This window comes from Aythya fuligula, chromosome 4 (assembly GCF_009819795.1).
Source record: "Aythya fuligula isolate bAytFul2 chromosome 4, bAytFul2.pri, whole genome shotgun sequence".
Lineage (NCBI taxonomy): Eukaryota > Metazoa > Chordata > Aves > Anseriformes > Anatidae > Aythya > Aythya fuligula.
In genome coordinates this window covers 60901888-60914347 of record NC_045562.1, presented here as the reverse complement: position 1 = coordinate 60914347, position 12460 = coordinate 60901888, and the positions used below count along the sequence as shown (strand labels likewise).

Here is a 12460-nt window from a genome sequence, read left to right as displayed (position 1 = left end):
AAGAGCAGTTCCCATGGTTTGGGGAGCTGCTTCGAGTTTCCAGCCAGCCTGAAGTGTATTTAACAATTACCCAAGAGCAGTGTTTTAGGACTAGCAGCGATAAGAGTGCCAGAAACCCAGTTCCCCCGAGCAGCTAGCCAATCCGAAAGCAGGTCACATCTCGTTAGCTGTATCATATACATTAAACGTCACAGCCCCTCCATGGCTTAGCTGACAATTCAGGCATGCATGTGTGTTTTGTTTTATGATAACCTCATGTTCTCGTCAAGAATTACAATGCAGCAAACAGGTCAAGTTAAAATCCTCCACCGTGCTTTGTGACACGAATTCGGCAGGCGTTTGCCTCTATGTAATGCTATTAATTACAAAAGATGAATACTTTTGAGAAGTGTTTGCAGGGCACCGCTAGAAAACTACTATGCAAAATTGCAGCCCCAAGAATGTTTGCTGCACAAACACAGCCACATGGGCAGAAATGCAGCCGGGTGCAGTCCACACACTTTTCACTTCAGCAGACCAAAAAGTGTGCTTTATTTAACCACATAAATAACAAGATGCAGCCACCACGATTATTTTTTCTCCTAAGTGACAAAAGTATTTCCCCTCTCCATTTAGCATTTTCCTTTGTGGTAGCTGATCAGGGTGCAGGAGCCAGGGTGTGTAAACCACTAACAGATTATACAAAGCATAAGCAACAGTGAATGTAGTTTACATTATTAGGTACTTTTGACAGCTATACGATAAAGTCATGAACGGATCATCCCTCTTGCTAAAAGCAACCGCATTCCCAATGTAAACACGAATTTCTCTGTCGGCTGCTCTGGACATGTGTTCCACCTTTAAGTGCAGCTTAGGCACAAGTTTTTAAAACTCTGCTCCTGTTTTCTGCCAGCATTCATTTTTAATTTTAACGAGTTTACAAAACAAAAGCAGATAAAGGCTCGCCTCTCCCCCTAAACCTGCAACGGTTCTGGATTAGTTTTGTGCAGAAGCTGAAGAGATACCTTGCAATATTATAGCTGCAAATGCCAGCAGGACAGATCCTGAGCAAACAACACACTAGGCAAAGAAATTTCCTCAGAACAGCATTACAATCAGTCCTGAAGTGCTGTGCTGTAATTTCAAGATTTCAGCCTAAGCTGGTATCTACTCAAAGAGTTGCTCTGCATGGAAACATAATGAGGGATTACCCAATTAAACTACTAAATTAATTAGGGTTCATGCCTGCATATCCTCTACTGCCTAATGGGACGCTTCAGCTGGAATTCAGGCTGAAACCCAGCACGCTCCATGCACAGTAAAACAAGGCTGAGGGACTTACCTCTGTACGCGACTGCAGCCTCTTGTTCATTTCATATATTCGGTACTCTGGTTGCACCATGTATGGTGTGTGTCTCCTATAAAATGGGCCAAAAGGAGAAGAATAGAAAGGGTCATGTGGTGTGCTGGACATCTTGCCTGCTTGCAGCGATTCAAGCTACCCAGAGTATCACCAACATCCATACAGAGCACATGGGCTGTGTGTTCTCCACAGTACAAAGTAGCAGCAGGCGCACACACACACATACAGGCTGCACACACTGGCTGGGAACTGCTGTGGGAGCCCTCTAGAGCAGGAGGCGGCGGGGGGGTGGGGGGGGGGAGCGGAGAGGAGAGGGAAAGAGAGGAGAAGAGAGGAGAGGAGCGAGCCGGGGAGGGAGCGGGAGGGAGAGGGAGAGCACAGGCTCCGGAGAGCTGGATGGCTTCAGGCACCACCGCTCGTTTTTAAAGAAGCAGTTTCTGGAGGGGTCATTTCCTGTCCACGCTGTGGACTAGTTCGAAAATATCATTTTCCTCTCCCAGCCTGACAGAGGTCCAAGGTTTGGTTTTAATTTCTCCCCGCCAGGACCCCTCGGGAACCTGGCAGCCGGGCTCGTTAGCATATAGGTGGTTTTAAAGCTGCCTGAGCCAGCCCGGGGACGCGGCGGTGCCCACCCGCGGCCTGGGGCCGCTTTGGGGCGGAGGGGGGGGGGACGCGGAGGAGCCTCGGCGCTGCTTCCACACGGGGCTGCGCCACGCCTGGGGGCAGGGGGAGCTGGGGGGGACCCTACCCCTTCCCCTGCCCCTGACTCTGCCCCGGGGGGTGCTGCGTTTGGAGGGGATCCGCCCCAAAAGACGGACCTCCCCCCCGGGGCAGGGCGCCCCCCGTCGCTACCTGAGGGCAGCCGCCCCAAGGGGCGCCCCGTTCCCTCAGGGGCTTCCCAGCCTGGCCAGCAGTAATCCGGCCCCGCAGAGCGGCGAGAGTGAACCCAAAAGTTCCAAAAATATATATATATATAAAAATTAAAAAAGGGGGTTGTGGGGGGCAAGAAGCACCCCATGGGGGGAACTTGAAGCAGACTTAGGTGGAAGTGCTGGAAAGGGGTCATCACCTTAAGGAAAAGTCCTGAAAATGCAGGGAAAAACAAAATGGGCTTGTCCGCTCCTTGGGAAAGTGTGAGGGTTGGGAGGGGAGCCTACAAATTACCTGGGGGGGGAAAGGGGGAAAAAAAAAGCCCTCGAAGCACAGCCTGCCTTTACACACAGCTGTAAAGTATCAGGCATTATTTACAGTGCTGAATAAATGTAAAAACAACAATAAACAGCGCTGAATTAATCTCTCATGCAAATTCATTCAAGCAAATGGAACCACTCTAGGAACAGATTTAGTTAACTAATATGATTAAGAGAGTAACAATCGGGCTGTGTTCACAGCGCTTTTCAGCTGGAGCGCCTGGCATCAGCCCTGCACGCTTGCCCATTTCACAGATTGGGAAGTCGAGGCACGCACCATTACACTTTCAAATTTTACGTAGTAATCCTAAAAAAATGTTGGAGCATTATCCCCCAACTGCCAAAATAATTTTAATCCAGCCAAATGTAGGAATATTTCAAGACAGATTCGCAAAATCCCAGTTTTCCTTGCCTTTTTACATTTCCATATTTGGCCAAATCTGGAAAATCCAAGTTCTCTTTGCAGGACAAAATATGAGAGGGCATCACTTTATTCTGCTGACCACTGATCTGGATCACAATTTATCTTCGAAATACCAGTTGCTGTTTAGCAAAACTATTTCTGTACGCTCTTGTGGAATAACAGTTTCCAGAAGAAGTGACGTATTGAGCTGTTTTATAGACTTCCCACAGCTTCTGTCACTAAACACGGAGCCAACAGATAATACACGGGGTATTGCACTTCTCTCCTTCAGTGCTCCCTAGCTATGCAGCAATGCTACTCTGTCGCTCCAGTACCATCACCAGAGATGCTGAGTTTAATAAATAGCACATACAACGTTTGGCTCAGGAGTGCTGCAGTGACAGTAACAGTGCTCCTCCAGTGCTCACTGACTGCATGGTAAGTCCATAAAGTGGCTACATGGCCTGGGAGAAAACTTTCCTGGGTCTTCCTGCATTGTATTCCAACAAATTCCCATCCCAGCTACCTTAAAACCCAAAAACCAAAATGATGGGAAAATTGCAAAGTTACAGTGCTAATACATGCATTTTTATTTTAAGTATCACCTACTTAAATAAATGTCAAAAAACAAAAACAAACAAACAAACAAAAACCAAACAAACAAACAAAAAACACCGAACTGTGGATTTTACTTTGTTTGCAAAGCAAACCTGAAGTAAAACATGTTTACCCAAGACAGGATACACTGCTTTTTATAATTAAGATGGTGGAATTTTGCACAGCTACAAAATGGTATCTGTTTTAAGGACTTTCTGACCATGATAAAAATCACTGCCTCAAGAAGTTGGACCTGCCAACAAAATTAATATTCTTCACTTTGCTGTAGGGAGGTAGAAGGGGGGCAGAGCTTGCTTTAAAACAACAACAACCACCTCTAAGCACTGAATTAGAAGGACAATTTGCTTTTATGATTTAGAACCCCAGCTACTTCCCCATGCAAGAGCCTATGTGTACAGCTCTTCTGCAATGCAAAAAAAAAAATAAAAAAAAAAATGCAGTGATATTTTAATAATTCCCATTGATTAACTGGCAAATTATTGTACACCTACAGCCCACTGGCAAGAACCGAGTCCCAGGGTAGGAACGTGCTAATTACAGGCTCCAGCAGCACTTCCAGTTGCCTGTTATCATCTAGACCAGCATGATGCACCGAACAGTAAAACAGAAGGTGGAATCAAAGGAAAATAAAGTTACAGGGATCCTGACGGTGTCAGTTCAATTCCCACTTGGATCAGCTGCCTTTAAAGTTTGGCGTGCTCTGCAGGAGTGCGCAGCTCGGCTCTCCTGCTCCCGGGATGAAACTGCTCTGAAAGCGGAGCTGGGGTCAAAGGCAGACATCTGGCCCAAGGTTTAGGACGGCCAGTATGTTGCTTAATCTGGAAAATGAGTTTTGTAAGAAAAAACAGAGGAAAACGGGAGGAATGGACTATTTAAGTCTTCCCAAACTTGAAACCGAAGGGATTCATATGCCTGCGTATGCATGGCTACAAATCTATGAGAAAAAGTGTGTGGGCAGCATTGCATTTACACAGGCGTATACACATGTGAATACCCCCGCATCTCCAAGCGCAGAGCCTTACCCAAAAGGGACCTTGGGCATCCTCAATCCCAAAGTGCTAGCCCCATGTGGGTGCTGTGCCCACGCACAAAAGGAGGTGGCGGTGGGCTGCATGCCCTCAGTCCCCACAGAGCATGTGGAGCTGGGTGGGAGACAGGACCATCAGACCCCACTTGTGGACCTGGAGCTGGGAGTCGTGTCTCTGGCCAGGTATGCTCCATGTGGGCCTCAGACACCCCAAGGAGCCTCAAGACATGGAGCAATGTGCTGGCTGATGGCTGGGTGCCGTATTGCCCTCTCCTGGGCAGAAGCAGAAGGGCCCATGTAAGTCAAGGACTCCACTCTGACAGCTCTTGAGGACAATTTTCCTTCATTTCAGGGAGATGCATGGCTTTTTTGCTGTTGTTGTTTGTTTGTTTTTTCTTCCTCTGCACCCCCCCAGCGTGAAACCCACAGTGCCTACACATAGCCGGGATGTGCTACAATAGCAGGACTGTTCAAACAGCCCAAAAATCAGCAGTGGAAACGTTCTCCAGAACACAAGCAGGAAGCGAAGAAGGGTAAATTGGGGCAGCTCATTCATCCCTGCTGCTTGTACTCTTCCCCACATTTGGGTGCTGCCTTCGGGCTGAGGCTGTGGCTGGAGCCCAGGGATGCTCCACACATGTGGGCACCCGTGCTGTCCCCCTCCACCCCACCAGCCAGCACCCACAGCCCTCTAACACAGCACTGCCAAAAGCACCCGCGCAACCGAGGCACGGTCCTTGCCTTGCAAAACTGACAAGCAGCTCTGAAGGCTGCACTATTTTTAATAACCACTTAGTAATAATAATAATGCAGAAAAGAGATACAGCTGTAAATAGGTGTAATTGCTGTATTTATCCCTGGTATGCATTGACTGTTCAGTCTCTGTCAGTAATCAGGTTTGTAAGGATACATTTAAGGTGGTTTGTAGCTGTTGAAAAGACTGGAACAGAAGAGAATGATCTTAGTTAAAGATGCATAGCAAGTGAAGAGCTAATAACTAGAGGTACTCGAAATGAGGTTTCTTGAGAATACTCAAGTAAACTTGAATTTCTTGAAAAAATTAACCAAACTACCTTTTCAGGCTGTCCTTTGTTTATACAAAAGCCAGACAGCAGTAAAGACTTCTGATGGAGTGACCTTAGGTAAAAGAACAAAACTGTTTTCCTGAGAATGCTCAGAAGGACTAAATGAAACATGCTTCTCAAAAGTTGGGATGCACAACAAAGAAACACCAGCAATACCCTGTCATATGTAACACACAATCACTGAGCTCAAACACAGAATTTTGACAGGTTTCAGAGATGCACACTGCCATTAATTTCTACAGCTATAGAACCTAGTGTAGCAGATGCTTGCAATTTATAAGAAATCTAGAAGCTGTAATTTGTTTGCATTAAATATTAATATAGTGAAATAAAAACACATTTGGGAAAACACTGTCCTTTCACAATTTGTGGACAGGAAACTAAATAAATTTCTTGAATATGTCGTTAAAAATATTTGCCAGACTCAGTATGCACTTCCAGACTTTTTCCATGTATGCTGTTTTTTTTTTTTCTTTTTTTTTTTCTTTTAATTGTGATTAATGTCCTTTTCTGTCGTTAATAAATGACATGGTTATTTTTATCATAAACTTTTTCAGTAGTCCCTATGTGAGCCCACCAAAACTACTGTGTTCCAGAGTTTATGTTGCAGCAAGAAGGGTTCACCTCTTTTAAATGTTTCAGGCTGTTTGCAAACTCAAACTTAACTTGCATGAATTCTTTATAATGATAATTCTGTACATATGGCAATCCTAAGTATTATCTTCATCTGCTTAATGCTAGTAAGTAAGATTTTAAGTTATAGCTGTAGTGCACACCAATGGTGCTAGAAGTATCTCTGAATTGATGACAGCACAAGAGATGTTAAACCTTTTTGGGCTCTGCAGTATGCACAAGGTCTTTGTCCACAACCAAAAGGATTTTCAATTTTGTCTTGGAACTTTATGAATGTTCATCTGAATGCAGTCTTTGAGGAGCCTGCCCATCTGTGAGCAAGCAGGCAGCCTGCCTCACCCGCACGGGACGTATAGAGCAACCTATGCCAGTTAGAGCTGGGGAAGGAAACGAGACAAATTTAAACACCATATCATAATGTTACAGCGATGGGACCTCTAGACAAACCAACATATAGCAAACAAACCAACTCATCTCCCCATTTAAGCTATGGTAGCCCAGTGTTCGGTGCATGTTAAGTGCCTAGCACAGAGAGGATATTGGCCTGTAAGAGCTCTCAGCTGCAGAGTCTGGCTCTTCAGCTCACAAGGGAGAGATTTAAGCTTTAAGCACCAGAGGCTTCATTTTGCTCCTCACTGTGCTGTCAGAGAGTGGCAGCCATCACATCATACAGCTGCAGCCTGAGCAGTGTATCTGGGGGGGCTGCATCTACCCTGCATCTCATTTGGGCATGGTAAGTGCTGTGTACATCGTGACCGTGCCAGAGGAAACAGCTCCACGTGGTGCTGGGGAGGAGAGGATGAGGTCCCAAGTGTGAAATACTCAGCCCTTGACATCCAGGATACCGCAGAACATCTGCCCGTTGACAGAACCAGATCATCTTCCAGACTAGTGAGAGCCTTTGTATACCTTGGCTTACTGCATCTCTGAGCATGCTACGAAGGCTGCTCTCCAGAATCCAGCAGCTTTGACAACACTTCTGTCTTGTTTTCTTCCATCTCCTTTTTTCATTGCTGACTTCATTTCCCTCGTTTTCCTCTGTACCACCCATACCTACCCAGCACCCCTCTCCATTGGTCCTTTTCCCTGAACCATGTGCTTGCCTTCACAGTTTCTCACCCCACCCCATTGTTCTCTCCTGCCCTCTGCTATCTGCTGCTGAAGGTTAGGGTGGATTCCCACTGGAGGCTGGCACTGCAAAGTGCTGTTTGAAGCAACTAGGGTTCTTCACCCAAAGTGCTCAACAAGTCTAGCTGTGTGTTTTCCTTGAAGGAAGCTTGAAGAGCTGATACTGAGGATGGTGAATCCAGAGCAATCGAGCACAGAACAGAAAAGGATGAAATTCCTGTCATTTGCCTCTTGCAGCCACCTCCCAGCAGCTGAGGAAGCAAGCAGCCTGCAGTGGCACAGAAGACAGTTCTGTGATGTGTAACATTGGCGGATGGCCAACAAAAATCCAAAGATGTAGTGGGGGAGGCCTGGTAGACCAGCCCTCCAGCTAGACATCAGGCAGGCCAGCAAAATCCAAGCCTCTTTCTGACGCATTCATTTCCCTTAAAGACAAGCTCGACATGAATTAAATGCAGGTGGCACAGACACTCAGCTCTAACATATTAAGCAATGTGTTTTTCAAAATCGGTATAGAATCACCCTTCAATATATCCTAAGAAATAAGCAACGCCATACTCTAACACAGTCTTTTAGAAACCCTTCCTCCCTACCTTGTCCTCACTAACACATGGCAGGATAGCCTGTCACAGATTACAAACTAGGCCTGAGAAAGGGAACGGATGGGTGAACATGAAAGAGCTGCTCCTTTTGGCTAGCATTTCCCCAAAATGTTCTAGTCCTACCTAGAGCAACTGAATATTCTTTCCACTCCCCTAACCCCCCAGTCCTGATTTACCTGTTACACAGCTCACCCACTGCTCAACTTTCAGCATATTTCAATTAGTTGAAAGCTTTCTTCTTAAGGGACTCAACTGGGAGCACTCAGCTTTGGAGGAATTTCAGTTGAGTGCTAATTAGCAACTAGCTGACTGTCAACTTTTCTTCTTCGAAGGGAGGGAAGGGCTGGTGATTCCCTTCTGAATTACCTTGCAATCAAATACACATTGAAATTTATTCGTTAACTTATAATAATCATCCCAAGCCCTTCTTTGGCAATTTTCATCTTCAGAGCACTTTACAAACATTCATGGAGACACTGTGGTGATCACTAAGAAAGACACAACGATGCAACTTCCTGCATGTGGGCATCTCTCCCCATTTTACAGGTGGGGAAGGTAAGGCAGAGATCAATGATAGAAAAGGAGTAGCAGAAATGTGGTCATTAACCTCAGGTTTGGTTTTGGATCCTGTGCAGTGCAGACACACGCTGCTCCAAACTGCAAGCAGAACAAGCAACAGACAGACAGGAGAACTGGTATGAGAGGGAACAATGCACAGAGAAATTCTGGTACTAAGGTGGCATGAATTTGACATTTGGTTTGTGTAATTAGGCCTTTATCCTTCAAGTGATCCATGCTCCCAGAGTCTGTACTGCATCCAGCTCTGAACCTGCAGTTATGCCTTACTACAATGCACTCAGTGACACTCTGTTTCACTTAATTATTTTAACACCAGCTCCCAAACAATGTTGGAAAAAAACTATGTTGGAAAATAACGTCTCCTGTACAGATTTTGCTGGAGTCTTTTGTTTCCTGTTTCTAGCTTATTCTCCCTTCTTTATAAAGATTTGATTTTAAACATAAACCTTTGAACTTCCAAAGCACAAGCCAAAACCTGCCAGGAAATGAAAGCATGCTGAATATGATCCATTTCAATTCTGGATTTCACTGTTACAGGTACTGTCTCCAGTGTTGTATTTTGTATACTCAGTAGTTGAAAAATGCAATCAGTTACCTGCATGCATATTTTGTAGGCACAACAGATACATATATTTTTTAATTTGGCCTTTAAAATTTAAGTATACGTTATTGATTTAAATTTTGTACTTTGAAATGTTACCATGCTCTGCAGTGCTTGCATTTTGCCAAGGCCTTGTACGGCTGCATAAATGTGACTGAAATAACCAGGAGTTTTGCTTGGAAAATCTGATTATGCTGCAAGAGCAAAATGTTCCAGCTTATGAGGGCGAAAGACTGGCTATGTCTCTCCTTTTAGTGAATAATGATTTTGCACAGAAAAGTAGAGTCTAAGCAAAATATATACTGAATAAATCTTTATCTCATCTATGTTATAGATTCCGTTCCTTCTCCATCTCGCACCATATAGTGCCCCCAAAAAGTGACCACATACGTAATTCAGTCTTTAAACCACACCAGACACGTTATACATCTCTGACATACACATATTCCAGGGAGCATGGAAAGATGCTGACATCTCTGCCGAAGCAGCAGATCTGAGCTGCCCCTGACTTGTGACTCAGCCCAGCTCAGAAGCTGCTGCCTCGCTCAGAGACAGGTTGGCACCTACCAGCTGCTCCACGGCAGCAGCTCCAGCTCCCACCTCCTGCTCTCGTCAGTAGCTTTGGTTTGGGTTACAACTATGCATTCTGCTCTCTGTTGTCTCCTCAGCATCATTCCATCCCATGGATGTGTGTGCAGCCATTTATCCCCATTTCCACTGCTGCATTAACAACCTGCAGTTTTAGCAACATTGCAATGTTTTGTGTACAAAGTACAGCAGCTTGTGGAATTTTATCTACATTTGTCCATATCTTTGCTTGTGAAGATCAGAGTTTGAAGGTTATTGATTAGAAAGCTTTGTTTCTAATTAGACAAACAGAAAAAACATCCAGCGTATTTCATTTCTGCTTGACACCATACCCAGAAAACTAGCACAACACATTGTCTCTAGCAAGCCTTCACCAGAGCAAGCACCCTAATGAATATCGCCTTGATTTCAACATCTGGCTCATATTAAATAAAACTACAGATGTGAATCCAATAAAGATAGAAATTTTGGAGGGGACATAAAAGGCTTTAAATTAACCTGCAAGATGTTTGTGTTAATTTATAAAAGAAAAGAAAAAAAAAATTACCAGAGGACCTGCAGTCAAACTTTCCTGATCCTTACCTAGAAAGGGTAGGACAACAATACTAATTATTTTAAACCAACTAATCCATAGTGTAATATAAGATACGAACTTTCAAACAGAACTGAAGCATTACAATTCTAACCCACAACATACTAGGCTTCTGCATTTTAAAATTAAAATCTTAAGATTTGGGACAAAAGGCAAATGAAAGTTTGTGAGAAGGGACATTTAGTCAGATAAATTATTAACATACTAAGGACAATCACAAGATTGTTTCACATTAATGACATGAACACTGAAAAGTTTCTTAAGTCTTCATTCAATCTTTGTATTTCATGTATATATGTTGCAATCACACCCCACCTAATAATTTGCGTTACATAGAGATCAAAACAAAGGAGGTGTTCACAAGCCTTCAGTTAAGTCTACACTGAAATTTGCCATTAAAACAACATTAAAATCCAATCATTCCACATTTTGATGAACTGAATTTAGATTTTCCAAGCTGCCTGGCACTACGGGTCAGAGCAGAGTTAAATGTTGTCAGTTGTACCCAGGTTCATTGTCAGTTTTCTGGTGGAGTTATAAAACCATTAAAAACACAATGGGATGGGGGTATCAGAATAAGTATCTAAACAGTATGTGTAGCCAAGTTTATGGAGGTGCCTGTCCATTGGTTGTCTACCTTGCTGCTACCATTCACTTTTCAAGGCAGACAGCAGCTGGTACGTTTCTGATCTGCAGTCACACCTTCACTTTGCAGGTCACTCTTTTCCTAAGTAGTTTCTGGGAGCACATCTGATTACAAGTAAGTCAAATCCAATTCTTCTTTTTGAAAAATTCCATATTTAAGCTTTGTTTTTATTAACTGTTACAGAGGAAACACTTTAAAAGAATGTTCCCCTGTAGGAAACTTGTCCAGACTAATTTTTGTATGTTCACCGCTGTTACTTTCACATTTCCCAGAATGTCTTAATTGTAAATATATTCACTATGGCACAATTTTAAGCCTTTGCCACTTTGGAAGCTCTAAAATTCAAATTCACGTTAATTTCCTTGATTCAAAATAATCAAATTGAGTCACTATGGGAAGATCTTGCAGCATATCTTGTCTAAAGCAAATGCAAGTTCCCCATTTTTTAGGGAAAACTGCAAGCCTTTACAAAGATATAATTACACTTGTCCTTACAGTCTCTGAGAGTGTGGCAATGTGGTGATAACATAAAAACAGAGACTCCTCTGCCTCTTCTTCCAAAATTTCCACTTCCATGTATTTGTCTTCTGCATGCATCTCCCACAAATGTTTCTTCAAAGAGAGTGCTCACTGAGATGAAGTAGCAAGAGGTGGGACTGAGGTGGAATGCTTGGCTAGTGATCTGAGAGACTGTACTAGCTATTTATTAGATTTTAACAGTATATGATGGTGGTAAATGTGGTTTAACAACCTAAAATTTAAGGTAATGATGTTTCCTGTAAGAAACCAGGAGCATATATCATGCATACAGCTTGACATCATTTATTGCTAATTTCAAATGGCACTTTCATAGGCTTCTTGTGCTCACATCATTTTCTGCCATTCCTACGTATATTATAAGAGCATCGGCTCACTGGAAACTGGCTGTGCATATCAAGGCAGACACACTCTGGTGTGCGTCGTGGCACTGATTCCCCAGCTGCCCAAACTGATGTCTCTATAGTCATACCTGGCAGCTAATGCAGCCAGGTCTTCTTCCACTGGGAGTGATGTAAAGGGGTACAGAACATGCCCAGTTGTGTTCCCATCACAGGGTTAGCACATCACTGCAAGGATCACCCATGGGATGCTGAAACGTACCTGTCCTGCAGCGTAGACATAAACACTGATCTTCAGAATGCATTGCTTGACACTAACAGCCTTGTACAGCGATGGGTCATGGTTGAGGACAGGCTATTTCACAATGGCTAGAAAGTATACTTCAGTTCAGCCAAAGGCATATGTACAAAGATGCTTATTTTAATAATCCCTAATGAAGCTTCCTCTGCACCATTGTCCTGCCTCACATTCATCATTCTCCCCATTCAAAATTGCCTTATTCTTTTCCTTCCATTACGTTCCATTCCCCATTTCTTTCCCCCAATAG

At 43.8% G+C, this 12460-nt stretch overlaps 1 protein-coding gene across 10 annotated transcripts in view; it reads right to left on the bottom strand.

Moving 5' to 3' along the window:
* The window catches only part of LDB2 (LIM domain binding 2), a 216851-nt gene extending 214914 nt beyond the window's left edge, over positions 1-1937 (bottom strand). For 2 of the 10 annotated variants that reach the window (XM_032186607.1, XM_032186609.1), the window contains exon 1: positions 1322-1617. In XM_032186607.1, the coding sequence (XP_032042498.1) occupies positions 1322-1453 (132 nt within the window). In that variant the 5' untranslated portion in view covers positions 1454-1617. Of the gene's footprint in view, positions 1-1321; positions 1619-1899 lie in introns of those variants that run through there. The other 8 variants (XM_032186601.1, XM_032186604.1, XM_032186600.1 and 5 more) reach the window with 6 other exon arrangements.
* Positions 1938-12460: the final 10523 nt, after the last annotated feature.